This window comes from Telmatherina bonti, assembly GCF_933228915.1.
Source record: "Telmatherina bonti genome assembly, chromosome: 15".
Classification (NCBI taxonomy): domain Eukaryota; kingdom Metazoa; phylum Chordata; class Actinopteri; order Atheriniformes; family Telmatherinidae; genus Telmatherina; species Telmatherina bonti.
In genome coordinates this window covers 9,254,883-9,273,078 of record NC_136613.1, presented here as the reverse complement: position 1 = coordinate 9,273,078, position 18,196 = coordinate 9,254,883, and the positions used below count along the sequence as shown (strand labels likewise).

The 18,196-nt window shown below is 38.6% G+C and overlaps 2 protein-coding genes across 2 annotated transcripts; both read right to left on the bottom strand.

The window, feature by feature from the left end:
• Positions 1 to 471: 471 nt before the first annotated feature.
• On the bottom strand, positions 472 to 1,386 carry LOC306766555 (olfactory receptor 1D2-like; the record flags this gene model as incomplete). Its single annotated transcript, XM_079254334.1, has 1 exon — positions 472 to 1,386. The coding sequence occupies one exon, from the start codon at positions 1,384 to 1,386 to the stop codon at positions 472 to 474; it is 915 nt and encodes a 304-aa protein (XP_079110460.1).
• Positions 1,387 to 11,274: 9,888 nt separating this feature from the next.
• On the bottom strand, positions 11,275 to 12,180 carry LOC306766554 (olfactory receptor 2AT4-like; the record flags this gene model as incomplete). Its single annotated transcript, XM_079254333.1, has 1 exon — positions 11,275 to 12,180. The coding sequence occupies one exon, from the start codon at positions 12,178 to 12,180 to the stop codon at positions 11,275 to 11,277; it is 906 nt and encodes a 301-aa protein (XP_079110459.1).
• Positions 12,181 to 18,196: the final 6,016 nt, after the last annotated feature.

Sequence of the window (18,196 nt, the reverse complement as noted above, 5' to 3'; positions counted from 1 at the left end):
AACAATAAATAAAAATTTGATTCATTTTAATTTAGTGATATAAGACAAGAAATCCAGACAAGACAAGAAAACAAAACCAGTCCTGGACAATTTAACTTTTTTGATTAAGAGTGGGACTGAATACCTGTCAACAGGTGCAGAAGTCTGACTGAGAGGAACAGAAAACACCTGACTGGAGCGGAAACATTAAAGGATTGTTCAACTAAATATTAGTTTATGACTGATATTTATTATTTTATTTGTTTGGTTTAAAGAGTTATATTTCTATTGAACTAGAATTTAAAATAATGTAATGATTTTCATAAAAACCTTTTGTTTTTGTTAATTTCCGCTTATTTCACAGGAGCTGTTCTTATTTCCTTCTGTCATGGGAAGGTATGAATACATTCGGGGACGACTGCATATATGTGTTAACAGAACAGCACAGCATTAATTGTCGGCATAGTTAATCAAGATTACAAATAAAACAGGTCATTTCACACTAACACGAAAAAGAACAAATATTCTGCGGCGAATCTTTGTCAGTTTGAATCCGTAAACTAAAGGATCCATCAGAGGAGGGAAAAGAACAACAGGTATAGCCACAACATTTTTAAAGGACTGAGGCACATTTTCTGGGAGGAATCGGATCTGTAAGAAATCCGACACCACAACGACAAACAGAGTGACCAGGGAGATTAAATGGGGAACACACGTCTGCATAAACTTTGTCCTTTCCTCTTTGGATTGCAAGCATGATTTAACAATGTAAATGTAAGTCCATACAATAAAAAACCAATGCAAAATATAAATAGACAGTGTGGCAAATGCAAAAATATTGTTAGTGAAGGTGTCTGTACCAGGGCAAGCGAGTTTAACAATCACCCAGTTGACACAACAGAGTCTCTGAATGTTTGTACTGCAGAAGGTGAGTCTGGTCGTCAGCACGATGTTAATGGAAAAAATGCAGAAAGGCGTTAGCCAAGAGAAGCACACCAGATTAAAGAGCCTCCTGTGAGTCATGATGGAGTGGTACTGCAGCGGCAGGCAAATGGCCAAGTATCGGTCGTAAGCCATGACAGCCAGAATGGACGTGTCACTGCAGACAAACGAGTAGAGCACAAAAGCCTGAACGAGACATCCGCTGAAGGAAATGACCTGAGAGGACGACAGCAGGTCAATCAGGAACTTGGGGTAAAAACCTGCCGTTCCATAAAGTCCATTGACACAACAAGTGCATAGCAGAATATACATGGGCTCGTGCAAGCTCTCGTCAAAGGCAATGGTCACGATGACGGAAACATTAACAAACACAATCACACAGTAACACAGTAAGGTGAAAGAAAACACCGACTCTCTGTAACTGATGGTGTCATTGAATCCAGACAGAGTGAAAACATGATCCATGATGCAAGGCAAAGGTTTTGCTGCTTACTTTGCAATCAGTTGCCACATACAAGGTTACACTCATAAAGAAGATCCTTCTTCTGCTGTCGCTGAGAACTGTCTGCTCTCCCTCAGCACCATGTATTAATATCCTAGCTGGTTCAAAACATTCCTAGCCATGGGAATTCTCTCCTCATGCATGTGTAGATGTTTGAAAAGGCAGAAAGGAAGAAATAATCTGCATTCAACTGCAGGTTGTCTTCATGTTTTATCGTTGTCAGGTCTTAAAATAAAAATAATGTCAAAATCAAAACAAGGTGAGAATGAAAGATCATCTTTCTAATATTTCCTACTATGAAAAACCTGTGAAGTGAATGAGGGCCTGCTGCTGCAGTGTTACAAACCTTCATGGCATCCTGGCAGAGTTTACCTGTGCAAGGAAAGACGCTACAAATATCTTCCATAGAAGAAAAAAAGGTGGAACAGGGGCAACAACAGAGGCAACAAACTAGCCTGGACTCATGAAAAGCATTTAGAGGAGCATTTTACAACTAATTGGGTTCACTGGTTACAGGTCAGTAACAATTCAATTCAACTTTATTTGTATAGCGCCACTTCACAACAATGTTGTCACAGGACACTTTACATACACATCATTTCAGGCCAATTCATACATATCCTATAAGATGTAGAAACCAACTGATTGCATCGAGTCATGACTTCAATCCAATCCCCCATCCTGATCATGCAGGCGGCGACAGTGGGAAGGAAAAACCTCCCCTTTAACAGGAAGAAAACCTCCGGCCGAACCCGGCTCAGGGAGGGCAGCCATCTTCCTCGACTGGTTGGGGTGGAGAGGACACCTTAATCAGGAAGACCTGAAGGAGAAATAAGTTAGAGACGGCAATATTGGCATATATTTATACATTAATATATTAGAGAAATAGAGCGAGGTACTTCTCAGTGCATCAGGTAACATCCCCATTGCTACATAAGTAAAGGATGGCTAGACTACCCATAACTATAAGAGCAAAGAGCATAACCTGGATAGTTGGGTCCAGTACATGCAGACTCCAACTCAGGAGATGTTCATATCCTAACTATAAGAATCATGAAAAATGATTCTTATAGGAACATCTTATAGGAACATGACAGGGTGCATGAGGAGTTTACTGTTTTATTTTGTAGTTTCCCCCTGTTCAGTTCCTTTATTCCTGTTCATCATTTTCACCTGGTCTCGTTAGTTCATCCATTTTACCTGTGCCTTGTTTTCTTCCCTAGTATTTATAGCCCTTGGTTTCAGTTCTGTTGTGTTTGCTTCCCTTCAGTTCAGTTCAGAGTTCTGCAATTAAAACTTCTTCATTCTGCATTCCCGACTCTGTTCCTGCATTTGGGTCCTCACCTCTGCCACAACCCTGACGTTTAATGTAAGCAGGTGTGTTGGAGCAGGAATACATGGAAATCTTGCAGGACTGTGGCCCTTGCAGACTGACTTTGGAAACCCCTGCCGGTTGTGAACATGATCCAAAGCTCATTTAAAATGTTCTGAGGCGAAGTGGAAAGCTGTTCTGTGGTAAGATGGATGTAAATGAGGAGTTCTGTCTAGAAACTATGGCTGCTGTGTCTTAAACAGGATGGGGGACCATCCAGCTTGTTATCTGCAGAAAACCCCAAAGCATCTCTCTGCATCTCTGATGGTATAGGGTTGCACTATTTTCATTTCTCTGATTAATGTGTGATACATACTGTATGCTGATGTCCAATCAAAACCTTCCTAATTAAACCTCAAATGGAAACTTATTGTAGATATCAGCAGATGTTTTTATTGATAATCAGGCATTAATGGAGATTTGAGTTCATGTTTATGCAGAATCGAAGGGTAAGGGGAATGTTCATGTGCCCTGTTGTATGAATGATTGTGCATAACAAAGCTTTTTTTTAGATAATTTTTATCATGTGAAGCACTTTTGAGTTGTTCTGCGCTTAAAAAGCAAAACATTAAATTTATCAAGTGTAAATGTATAGAATAATAATAGTCAAACAACTATTGAAATATATATTTATTGCAAACAGCTCTTTGTACAAATGAAGACTTGTTAGCTTATATTACCACCTGCAGCAGACAAGAACAATAGCAATGCAGTTGTTCCTGGTTGTATCCCCCTTTGCTGTCTTACAAAGAAAACTGTCATTTGTTTACAAGTATATTGTGTGATGGAAATATTATATATATATACACGTGTGATTCCATGACAGTTTCCTCTTGATTATGCTTGATAAAAGAGAGAATCTGACAAATCGGTTTAAAATAAGCAGGTATGAATGTTGTATTAGTTGTAATTCAGTCATTCGCTATACCACTTTCTCCTATTTAGGGTTGTTGAGAAGCTGAAGCCTTTCCCATCAATTAGCAGGCAAGAGGGTTCCCCCTGTAGAGGCCGCCAGTCCATCACAGGTCCAACATGGAGAAACACTGTCACTCACAGTCAGTATAGGGAGAATTTAGAGTGACCACTTAACCAAACATATATGTCTTTGGACGCGCATGGCAGGACCCATACACACACAGGGAGAACATGCAAACTCCATGCAGAAAGACCCCTGTTCACACTCCCCCAACCAAGACTCAAACCAGAGACATTCCCCAATGTACAAATAAGAAATATTTATTTTTGCATCCTTTGGTGTTTGTGCCAAGCTTGAGACTGTCAGCGTGCAGGATCTTCGCATCGGTAACAGCCTGTACCTGAGAAAGATGAAGCACAAAACTGAAGAAATTTCTGTTTCACACAATGATTTTAGAATTAAGCTCTAATTAACTGAAAGTTTAATTGTGCCATTTAAGTTACTGCATCAAAATGACACAAAACGCAAAGTTTATCACTTTCTTTTGCTGATTGAAGTCAAATGTTACAGTTTGGGTTGTGTGAATACCAATAATTATACAACCTTTTTTTTTTTAATTTACTCAACTTATTTGACTTGCATTAGCTTGGAGATAACTTTAGTCTCTGTGAGCATGATGAACAGAACAAACATTATTCCAACTTTGTTGTTAATGTGAAAGAAAAATCAAAGTTTAACTTCTCTCTCCTGTGAGTTACCGGCATCTCTATTCATGTCACAGTTACTATACTCATTAAAAAGGCAACAGAAGTCAGTTTTTGTCTGTTGCTAAGGGTCAGAAGCAAACAGTTTGTAATAACCTGACATGTTGGATTGCGTTGACACGTCTCAGTGTTTACAGAGCCAACATCCCACGAGTCCTGGCCACAGTGGCCACTGGGTCCTAATTATCTGTTTACAAACAGGCCGCAGTCAGGCCAGTCCTCTGAGATCTGGCCTGTTTACCACAGAGCAGGGGAAGCACATCAGAGGCTTCAGTGAAGGACGCTAATGACACATGAACTGTAGCCACTCCAGTGTGTATTAATGTAATAACACCGTGTCACAGACCTGCCTCCAGAGATCGTGTTGCTGTTACCTAAAGAAGCAGCATCTTTCTCAGCAGATGATGTTTTTTTTTATTCCTCTAAGGCATGAACAAACACATGTAAACAGCACTTTGCAGGAGTTTGTGAGCAACTTATTAACTTTGTGGCTGCATCCTGACCTCTTTAACATCCCGTATCTTCTGCAAAAACAGTTCAAATTCAGCATTCATTGAACGATTGGTTTTAGAAAAGGAAGGTTTGAGCTTGGATGCATTGAAAAACAGTTTGGATTTAGTCGAGATCTTCCTTGAGACTTAAAGACACATGAAGGTTTGCAGCCTTCATATTTGGAAAAAAAAAAAAAAAAAAACATTAACAAGAAAACATTTCTAATTAAACCCAGAAAGTTTAATCACCATGAATTCTTCCTCTCTTTGTCTTCTGCACTTACAAGCCTGGATGAAAAGCTGCAGATGTAACTGCAGGATGCAGAATATCCTTTTTACTATCTTTAACATACCATTAAATATGTGTGTGTGTGGATGGGTATGTGAAGAAGGGTGGGTTCTGTAAACTGCAGATGAAACATTCACAGAGTCTGACTCTGACCCCCACACACCGTGCTGCAGGATGGGACGTTGTCTTTTGGATGTTATAAACTGTTTATTTTCCTATGCTATGTTGCAACCGATGGCACGGCACACAGACAGCCTGATTACAACATACCTCCGATCTCAGGATGGCCATAAAGATGGCACTGCTGAAACACTGTGACGTCACATGAATTTCATGAATAGAAACTTAATATACAAAGCCTTGAAAGCCACCAAAATACTCCAGCTGTCAGAAGGAAAAGTGCTTAATAACGAAGCTGAGGCAGCAGAGAAGAAAGTTATGTAGAAGAGAAGTCCAGTGGGGTCAGAACCAAGCGACAACCTCCGGTGGTTAAAAGCGAGGCCGACGCGGAAATGCATAAAACTGCAGTCCCCCCCCCTCATCCACTGGGGGCTCCAAAACAGAGCAAATGTCCATAGACTCCCATGTTAAAAAGACCAACTTCACAGCAGAAAATAAACATGTTTACAGCCTGGTGCAAAAAACTTTTTAGATTTAATAAGTCAGGTTTACCTTGATGACAACTGTGGGGAGAATTATTTTTTTCTCTATCTCCTCTGTTTAAAAATAATTTCATCTGAAAATTTTGCATTATTAGGGGCGTGTCCTTTTGATTGACAGGTGCACAAAATCTAGTTTCCACGCAACCCTCAACTGGACTAAGCAGTTCAGAAAATGATGATTAAATGCACATATAACAAAGAAGTTTCTGTGTTTCCATATGTGTGTTCGGCTGTTGAATAGTTTAATTGGGGACTTGAAGCACTGTGTACAAACATAAACCAGGTTCAAATGAAGTATAAAGAAATTAAATTCGATAAATACGGAAATGAAGACAGGGCTTGAAGGTATATATGATTTATGGCTGCTTTATTATTATTGTTTATGCTCATTGTTTTTATTATTATTATTATTATTATTATTATTATTATTTATTGTTTTAGTATTTTCAGTGTTTGTATATTCATTATATCCATGCATGTGCTTGAAAAGAGCTGATGTCCAGAAAAGTCCAGTACGATTTTAACGTGGTTCCTGTTGGAGTTACAGATTGATTCAAGTCAGTTTTTAGACTCAGAAAAATGACAAATTTGTCAGGACATTTATTCCACAGTGGGAAAAGGGTGGTTTAAAAATGTGCAAATGTTAGTATTCAGGCAGATTTACAAAACACAAACGCAGCTGATTACCCCATGAAAAGAAGTGATGTTGGGCTTCAACCAATTAAAATAACCGTAAAAAGATTAATTACAAATTATAAGCAATGATGAATGTCTTCATGATTTACTATAGATTTTCATTAGTTTTAAATAGTAGCTTAATGTGGGTAAAATAAACACAACCCGTATTTTAACTTCTATTATTGTTAAAGTCTTGTGGCTAAAATATGCTTCTGAAGAGCAAAGTAACCTCTAAAGGTCGTGTGAGATAATGACCTGCTGTCTTTTTTTTTTCTCTGTGACTGCATCACATCACCTGATTAAAGTTTCTTTTCCTGTCCTTCCTCCAGTCTGTTTGTAATGTTGCATCATGTTGGAAAGGTTTGACACATCACAGAGGTGAAAGAACATCCCTTGAGTCCAGCTCTCTGTGGCCACTGGGTCATTATTAACTGTACACAAGCTGCCCCTCTGCGCCCTGCACTGCTGTTTATCTCAGTAGTAGACATGAAGTATCCTTACATCAGCTTTTAGGCATCCACTTTAATTTTTCAAGCCCCATACACCTGAAAACATGCATCAAAGGGCCAATTTACATCATGCAAACACAAGACATAAATTCACATTGCTTAAAATCAACTTCCTTTTATCTTTCCTGCCCCATTGTGACCTTTTTTTGACATGTAATGAATAAAACTGCATATTTTAATCAGGTAATGTTCAAAACAAAGGACATGTGTATCAAATGTAGTGACAATTACTAAGCTATGCAGTTTGATTATCTCACAGAAATCATGAAAATGTCTCTTTGTCGCTGTAAAATCCACAGTTTAAAATAATTTTTTTTAAAAATTCAGTCCGGTAACATGTCTGATCTTACTTCTCCGCTCTTACTAAGAATGCATATATGTTGATAGTGTCAAATGTTCCACACTGTAAAATCTAATAAATTAGTTTTAAATAATAATATTAATAATGCCTACACCACCAAGCAGCACAGTGATGTAATGGTTACCACCGCGGCCTCATAGCAAGAAGGTTGCTGGTTCAAGTGGGCCTGTTCTCCCCTGTATGCATGCCTCTCCAGGTACTTCAGCCATACCACCTACGGTTAATTGTTGGGGGGGGGTTGTTTCAGTCTTTGTTTCAGTTTCCTGTCTTATTTGGTAGTTTTTCCCTGTTTAGTTCCCCTATGTCTTGTTTCCTGGTTAGCCTTGTTCTATGTTCACGAGTTTCTGCCTCTCGACTCTGTTTTTGGATCCTCACCTCCGCTGCATCCTGACACTATCAGGATGAGGAACCACTTCATCCAGAGTAAAAAAGCTGAACGCTCGACGCTGGTCACTAAACTGCCACTTTTGTGTCCGATGCCCAAAACGCTCCCAATGCTCCTGCCGCGTGTGTCTGGAGCGAGCGGCAAACATGGCGGAAAAGAGAGGAGGGAGGCGGCGCTTTCCTTACGGTCAGTTTGAATGATGGCGGATTCAGTAGAGATATGGCATGGTTTTATTTAATAAATAAAGCTAGAGGACGTTGTCGTAGGGCAGTAATAGTCAGTGTTAATGCAGCAAGAGCCGCACTCAGCAGGGAGCCGCCGCTGCCCCCAAACAAAGCATTGCTAGGCAACGTATCCTGCTACGTTGCCAAATCAATAACATTCAGATTTTTAGCAAAAAATGGTTATTCTAAATATTGCATGGAGTAATGGCGTCTCAGCCCCGTGTCTGGGTTCACCACAGGAATCCTCCAGGAGCTGCGAGCTGATCGCTCTGATTGGTTGACGCCCCGCGTCGAGTGGCCAAAGTTCAGCTTTGTCCATCTCTGGCTTTTGACGCGCTCGAGTGATTGAACCGGCCCACTGCTCATCTACTCATAAATTTGTAAATTCATCATTTGATCATTTTTCAATCCCTTCTTATGACCCAGCTGTTTTCATAGGTGTTTTACACAGTATGAATTTACATTTATTGCTTGTACTGTTTTTAATATATTGTTTTGTTTTAACTGTTTTTTATGTTTTATCTTTCAATTTCTTGTTTAATGTTTCAATATTTTATTTATTTTATGTTCAGCAGTTGCTGTCGGAGAGTGCTTTAAGAAATAAAGTAAGTTTGGTTTGATAGCATTGACTAAACTAAGCCCTTGTCACATTTGTTTGCATAACATATTAGGTGGGAAACGGTACTTACATCTGATTTCAAATTTTTGGGTCTGAAACGATTGGTACGGAAGCCGGAGTGGGCAATTCCAGCCCTCGAGGGCCACAGTTCTAAAAGTGTTGAGAGTTTCTATGCTGGAAGAGAGCTGGCTCAGATTCAGACTTAATTAGTAGACCTGTCCAAAGGTTGACATCAAATTACACAAGTTTGCTAATCACCAATTAGAGTCACTATAGCAATGGATTTTTGTCATTTTCATCGTTAAAATCTCTTGTTTGGAAGCACTTCGGTTTCCCAGTAAAGCATATGAATGGACATCTGGATAAGATTAAAGCAGTCTGCAGGACTTGTTTTGTATTTTTATTTGAAACCCGTTCTCCTTTAATCCCGCCCCTCACTGAAAACTCGTTTTGGATGAACTGTTCTCGAACCGTGAAATTACTTTTTTTTTTTTTTTTTTTTTTTTTACAACGGCTTTTAAATTTTAAAGCACTGTTTAAAAGGAATTTATTATATTTCTACTTTCTCACAGCCATCGTCTTTAATGATAACTAACACTGTAAAGTAAATAGTAAAACGGCTGAAGGGCTTTTTCTCTCAATACAGACTTCATCTGAAAACAACCATTTCATCAAACCAACATGCAACCAATCATGTTACTTTAAACACAATTAAAGTTGTACTTTTGAATGAAGAATACTGGCTTAAATTAATATCTTTCTTTTAATATTTCTTTTTCTTTTGAAACATCAACCCTTTCTCTTAATATGTATGTGTGGACACTGTCTATTAAAACAGTAAAGACATATTTGCATGTATCTTTTTTGTTTTTATTTTAAATGTAATTCAACGTGATCATGTTTACACCAGCATAGTTTTATATTTAGCTTTTTTCTTCTCTTAATGTACAGACAAAGAACTGAACCGTTACCCTCAAACCAAAGTGTGTACCGAACGGCTATTTTGGCAATTTTACCGTTACATCCCTATATCGTGGTGTTCGAAATCCTCCAACTATGAATGTGTCAGAACAGCTTATAATTGCTTCTTTTGTGATAAATCATAGGAATAAAAGTATTCTTTGCCTGTGTTTTATTCGGTAAGGATGAAACAACTTTTCGGCAGTTTGCATCGGTTGTTTTGCAGAATAGCGTTGAACAAGATGAAGTTCACTGCAAACCAGTTTATACTGGGACAAAATGTATGCAGCAGCTTAAAAACCTTCCAGGTGTATAACAATTTCAACGACAGGTAGAAAAAAATTCTTCGTTTGAAACAGTTCTTTATTATTTTTGTTGCTACAATCCCCACTTGACAGCTTCAAAGACAATATTTGTTTTACAGCATTTGTTAATTTGCATTACAATGTATTATAAACATATACATATATACATATATATATATACATATACATATATATATATATATATATATATATATATATATATATATATATATACATACATATACATATACATATATATATATATATATATATACATATACATATACATATACATATACATACATATATATACATATATATATACATATATATACATACATATACATACATATATATACATATATATACATACATATATATACATATATATACATACATATACATACATATATATACATACATATATATACATATATATACATATATATATATATGTATATACATATATATATATATATATATATATGTATATACATATATGTATATATATATATATATATATATATATATATATATGTATATATATATATATATATATATATGTATATACATATATATATATATATATATATATATATATATACATATATATATATATATATATATATATATATGTATATACATATATATATATATATGTACATATATATATATATATATATATATATATATATATATATATATATGTATATATATGTACGTATATATATGTACATATATATATGTACATATATATATATATATATATATATATATGTATATATATGTATGTATATATATGTACATATATATATGTATATATATATATATATATATATATATATATATATATATATATATATTATATATATATATATATATATTATATATATATATATATATATAAATAGTTCTCTCAGTTGATTCACAATCAGGTTATGAAGTAGTGACACATAAAAGCTGTAATAATGACAACGGGAAGGCTTATATATAAAAATGCCACTTATACACCTTCCTCCTGTTACTGACTTTTCTGAAACCAATATGAAAAGTTAGTTTTAAATATAATTTATTATGACTCATCTAAAGTCCATTTAGGATTTTTCCACATTTACAGAACTAAGCAGGGTTTTTAAAGCACTCACATCATGCAACAAGATTTATACCATGAGAAAAAAAACTAGAAAATCCCTCACTGATCAAAGCTGTAAAATGATAAGACATAAATAAATGTTACTAAACAAATGGCATAATTTAGACTACTCACATCTCTCAACTATCATAACAACTAAATGCTTGTAAAAAACTACATTAGATTACTTTGACAGAAAGAAGTTTTTGAGGTGTTTATTAATTTCTTTCATCTTAAGTCCATATATGATTGGATTGAAAAGAGGATTATATGTTATTATTTGCAGTGTCAACACAAAAGATGCTGTCTTTGGAAGATCAGATTCCAGTCTAACAATGACCATATCATAGGCAACTAAACAAGAATAGTTGATCAAAACCAGCAAGTGAGGCAAACAGGTCTGTGCTGCCTTTTTCCTGACTTCTCTGCAGCTTTGGTAGGTTATTATAAGTATCTTTGTGTATGTAAACAAGATGAAAATCATAGGACAGAGAGCATTGCTGAACAGAAGAACTAAACCATATATTATCAGAGGCCTTGAAATCACACAGAAAAGCTTGTTGACTGAGTTGTTGCAAAAAATAACCTTCAAAGTCAAACTGCAGAGTTTTGTATTGGCATTTCCCACAATTGGAACAGCAGTCTGAAAAGCAGGCAAAATCCAGGCCAAAGCCAAGAAAGTAGTGACTTTTTTACCTGTCATGATAGCTGGATATTGCAGAGGTTTACATATAGACACATATCTGTCATATGACATGGCTGCCAATAGCAAAAATTCTGAACAGCTTAAAGAGTAAAACATGAAAACCTGAGCTAGACAAGCTTGATAGGATATAATCTGTTTGTCAGACAAAAAGTCAATCATAAGCTTTGGGAAAATATTAGTGCTGAAAAGAAGAGAGTTGATTAACAAAGCTGCAATAAAAATGTACATAGGCTCATGGAGGCTTTTGTGAATCACAATTAAACACACAATAGTACAATTGCTGCAGATTATCAAAAAATATACCACAAAAACAATAATAAAATAAAGATATCTGTATTTTTCCACTTCCACATGACCACTAAGACTTATATATGTTATATTCATTTTAGTATGCAGGACAGTTCTCACAAAAGACACAACATGAACATGAAGAATACATGGAGAAAGAAAAAGTCTTTGATTAATGCACAAACACCTGCACTTTGTCTTGATCTTCACACTGGAAACTTTTAGAGCCAGACCAACAATATAAAGAGATGACTTTATCCTCTATGGATCTTACTGCCTCTCCCATGAAGAGCTGTTACCATGTTAACAAGGGCAACAACACATCCAAAACAGTGTTTACTGTTTACCTTATATACATGTCTATATGAATATATACCAGTACATATACTTTTCAAAACATTTAATTATTTCTAATAACATACTTTTATTCATCACAACAGCGCTATGTAAACATTCACCAGGGGAAATGGGACCTGTCACTTCTGCTTAAATTTCAATTGTCTCTTCCACATTTGTTTTTTATTTGTTTTAAAAGTCTCAAAGACCCAAATGACAAAATAAAAACCCAATGGATTTAGGTTTCCTTCACCCAGAAATGGGTCAGTGGAGCCTTCCTCGAAAACCATGCCTGAGGGTCGGGCATGGTGGTGAGTGCCCATTGGGCCCATTTATTTTCAGCCCGAAAGGGTAAAATGCCTCCCCTCCTTTTGGTTCCCCACCTATGGGAGGGGCCATAGTGGTCAGTTGAACTGTGAGCTGTCTGGCAGCCAAAAGTGAGAACCCTGGCAGATATAATTAGCCTTCAACATTAGGCTTGGGTGTCTGGAAACAGTGTCTTCGAAAAGGGCTGGAACCCCTTTCTGTCATGGTTGGAACTTTTTTGTGTCTTTTATTCCTTTTTGTTTTGTTTTGTAGTGTCACTGTAACCCATTTTGCTTCCTGTTCATTACCTCACCTATTTTTATTTACTGATTCATCTCACCAGTGTAATTTTCCCTGGCTTTAGTTCCATTCTACCAGTTTGTTGTCAGTAGCCTTTCCCTGTGTTCCTTGGTCCATTAAAGAATATTAAAGCATTTCCGCTGCCTCCTGTCTCAACAGTCTGCGTCTGCTTTCACGTCACCACCACCCTTCCATGACACTTTCATTCTGGAGTTGGTCCCAGTGAGAGGCGCTAACCAGGTGTGTGCATATTCATCAGCTTCCTCAACTTGGTGGCCGTATGTTGGGGTTTTACCCTGACGGATGATAGTGTAGATTCCCTCTACCTTTAAGTGGGGGGATGGGTCCTGACTGTTTGTGCTTCTTCACCAAACAGCACTTTATAGTACCCACTCTTCTGAAGTCCTTGGAGGGAGTGTTGGAAAGCACACTCTTCAGGGAATCCCTTGTTCTGCTGGGGGCATTCACAAGGACAATGACAGTGAGTGTAATGGGGTATCCTTAAGGACCCACAAATTCAGCCACACACAGAGATAGATCACAACAAGGTATGGTTTATTGAAACTAGGGAATCCAGAAGGAAACTGGGGAACAGTCCGACATAGTAGCAGGAGGTTCCAGAAATTGCTGTTAAATCCCTAATCCTAAAAAGGGCTCCACAAATAAGGCAATGGGGATCCACAATCCAAAAGCATCATGAATAAACAGTCAAGGGTCAAAATATGAAAGACAATGGGCAGGAAAAAGTCTGATGAGGGGTCAAGCACAAGGAGATCAGAGTAACAGGGTCAATGACAGGAATCTGGGGGCAAGAGAAAATACTGGATACAAGGTGAGTATAACTGACTATCTGGCAGGTAAGCAGAAAAAAGAGATGGTTTAAGTAAGGCGAAGAGCTGGTAAAGATGGTGTGCAATCAGGGAGCACAGGTGAAACAGATGAGCTTGATGAGGAGGAGGAGGTTCCTGCAGAGCAGTGAGACGATGTTGGGACCTGGAGGAGCATGATCGTGAGGAATGCACCCCAAATCTGAATTCTAGTGGTCTTTTGTTATTGGACTTCTGTGCTTGTCATGGATTATCCATAATGAAAATCACACTGTAGGTTGCACTTTAATGATTGATGTGGTCATATCATCAGACCTCCAACCACATGTCTTGGAAACTTCATTGAAGAGAGGGGCAGAGCTGGCAACTTATCACCACCTGTTGGTGAATAGGCCCAAATGATGGGCAAAGATGCTGGTCAGCCCTATTAGGCCAATAAATGTATTGTGAGGGTCTGCTGGGAACATCTGGCAGAGTCCCCTGTCAGAGAGACTGTCAAGTTCCACATCTGACAGAGGTTCAATCATGCCCATGTGGGGGAAATTGAGAGAGTAGACTATGTTCTGTGCCTCTATTGTTGAGGCCAGCTGGAGATGTGGCTATAAGGTCATCCATGCCTGTTTTGGTGGTAACTCTAGAACTTGTTGGTGGACACCAGCAGTGAAGGATGCCATCAAGCTGAAGAAGGAGTCTTGTCTAGCCTTTTTGGCTTTTGGAACTCTGGAGGCAGCTGATGAGTATCGGCAGGCTAAGTGGAATGTGGCTTTAGGGAGGCAAAAACTTAATCATAGGAGGAATTCGGAGAGGCAGAGGAGAACAACTTCTGGACAGGTTCTCTGGGATTCTAGTCCACCATCCGGCAGCTCAAGAAGGAGAAGCAATGCTCCACCAACACTGTGTACAGCGGCGATGGGATGCTGATGACCTCAGTTCGAGACATTGTGAGTCGGTGGAAGGAATACTTGGAGAATTATCACTTCTCCACCAACATGTCTACTGATGAGGAAGCAGATCAGAGAAATTCAGAGGTGGGCTGTCCCATCTTGGGTGCTGAGGTTGCTGAGATTAATAAAAAGCTCCTCAGTGGCAAGAGATCTGAAGATTCACAGAAAGTTCCCTAAGGCTCTCAATGCTATCAATAATGTGATTCTGTTGGCTTCATCTAAAACTATGGCTACTATCGTGCTACCCCATATCTTGGTTTTCTTACGTAGCTTGTGTAACTTTGGCATGTCAAATGCTGTTCCGCAAGGACCACAATCTGCAGGTTTTAGTTGTTTCCCTGTTCCAACACACCTGAGTCAAAATCAAATGGATCCCTCAACTCCTTGTCAACTTCTGCATCATGACACAGGACTGCGGCTCTTGAGGATGGCAGTTTAATAAGCTGTAATTTGTTGATGCCTAAACAGTGTAAAATAATCATTACAACCTTGATATCAGTCACATGCTTTTTCTGTACAAAGCTGACTTAATATTGCACTTACACATGCTGTTACGGTGGTATGCCTTTAAAAATAGTAGAAAAGAAGCTGAAAACTATAAGAATAAAACTAATATGTGTCTTTATTGTGTTTGACCAAAATATACACAAAAAGGAACATCTTCAGCCAGGCTCTCTGCCAGATCATCAGCTGCCTTGGTGTCCTGTCTGAGAACCCGGCCTGCAACATACTTTCCTTCTTGCTTTCTTATGGATCCTCTGTTTATTCCTGGAAGTGATGAACTCAATACCACAAGCCTGCTTCCCCCCCACCAATCACCTCGTCTATGATTCATCAGCTTAACGTCCCTCTCTTTGAAACAGTTTTTTTTTCTTCATTCTATTGATTTTCCTTAAGTTTATGCTATCTGTCTCTCCCCTCTCCCATCATCACCTTTGATCTTTTGGATTTCCCCTTTGCTTATCTTCAGTGGTCCCCCAGCACCCAACAGTATGTTAAATAAAAGCTTTGTGAATTTGAAATTTTTCATGGTCTTGCACACCCCTCAGTTCTAAGGAATTTCTTGGCCTTGGACACCAGATTGAAATGTGGAAATATTTATTTATTATAGCTAAAACCATCACTTCTGAGCGTTCATTGACAACACATTTGCAGATTTGAACTGCATGACAAAGAATGATACCCAATATTTCTTTCTGCTGCTTCTCAATAAGGACATGAAGTATTAAACATAAAACCTGCTATTTAAAATGACGACAATGGGAGGATTTGTGGCTTCCACCTGTGATGGTAAAATGCTCTGAGGAGAGTCCATAAAACCATTTAAAACTGTATAATTTCATTAGTTTTTACCTATTTTACCAGTATTAAAACTTTTTAAAAACGTAACATTTTAAGCCTGCGTCGTTTGAACGCAATTTTAACATAGAGAAAGGTTTTTAGCTGGTTCGAGTCCTGGTCTGACCTGAAATGGCCACTTCCATGCCTCTGGGGTATGATCCAGAAACTACCAACACAGATGTGCAAATTATGCACCTCAAAGAAGAAATCCATAAGCTCTCCGACAAACTGAGATCCAAGAATGAACTACTTGACAGTATGCTGGACTTGGCCCACCAACAGTGCTCCATGCACATTGCCTTGTTGAAGGCGACTCTCCAGGATACTCTGCTATGGGATGGAGAAACCTCATCGCGGCCTTCTTCCAGCTCAACTCCTAAACACCAGCTTTGCTCGGAGGTGATCTGCTGCAGGAGGAAGGGCAGTGGTGAACTTGCACTCTCTAATTGCTTGGAGGCTCTCACAGCACTCACATATTGGGTAGTGGGCTGATTGCTCCACTACCCAGCATTGACCCAGTGGTGGCCGTGAGGGAGGGTGCGGTGCCGGGTGGTGTTGGACAGGCGGCTGCGTTTGTTGGTATCTGCGCCGACGGAGGATCCCGGTGCTCATTTTCCGCAAAGCATCGGCAGCTCCTGAAGGACGTAGTAAATGGTCACTACGGGCCTCGTCGCTGTTCACTCAGAGGAGGTGCTACTATAAGTACTGGAGTGGCTGAATGCCACCTCTACTCCTGCCGTCGCTCCCACAACAAACGCAGCTGCCACAGCTGTTCCTGCAAGGGCCCCCTCTCCACCTTCTGGCACAGCGGGAAGGAGGGCTTGGTGTCTGGAACCGGCTCTTGCGTGCTTATTGTGGGGGACTCCATCATCCGACATGTCCATTTGAACAGGTGCCTCACATCTTCTCACTCATGTGCAATTGTAGAGACTATCAGTGACTCGACCCCTAACTCTCTCTTCAACACCCCTCTGCTTCCGCTCTTGTGAAACATTCAAGTACAAACGATCTGAAGTTCCAACAGTCAGAAACTCTAAAAATGAACTTTATCAACCTCATCCACAACATCCAACAGTCAAATTCATGCTGTATTATCTCTGGCTCACAACCTTCACCCCACTATGGAGACATTAAATTCAGCCGCATCCGACAACTCCACATCTGGTTAAAAGGTTACTGCCACTCCATCAATATTCCATACATTGACAACTTCACAACATTTAACAATAGACCACACCTTTTCAGATCAGACGGTTTACACCTAAATCAAACAGATTTCCATCTTCTAGCCATGAACATTGATCTCACCCTCCACTCCAGCAAAGCTTTTTCAGATTGACGGTCCAGCCACTACACACCTGCTCAAGCCAAAACATCCTCTGACACGCCACATACCAGTACATATTACCAGCAGAAATGACAATCATTTCCATCCATATTTACATACCTTCACTGTTAGATGTCTCTGACCCATACACATAACCCCTAGTACAAGACACATCCCCATAAACTCACAATCAAACATTCCTGCTAGATTGAACATGGCTGTTTTGAATGTCAGATCACTTTCAAATAAATTTTCTCTTATTCATTTTAGATAACATTGACTGTCTCTTTTTAACTGAAACCTGGCTTGGTGCAATTTATAGGCCACCAAACCCTCCCTCATGTTTTATTAAAGAATTTTCTGATTTCATATCAGCCATACATCTGAAAAATAATACGATTTTAATAACTGGTGACTTTAACCTTCACATTGATAACAGTGGTGATTCCAATGTCTGTGGGTTTTTAAACATTTTAAACGCCATGTTACACAGCCTACCCACAACAGAGGACGCACCCTGGACTTGGTCATAACTTATGGCCTGACTACCGGTGTGTCCTCTGTTGTTGACCTGGCAGTGTCAGACCACTACTGTGTGTTTTTTAACATCACCAGTTCAATAAAACAGGACGCTTCAGTGAGGACTGTCAAGAAGGCGATATATTACTTCAGAAGTGGCTGCAAATTTTATTGATTTTTTTATCTGGAACTCCTGCTCAGAGTTTTTCCTG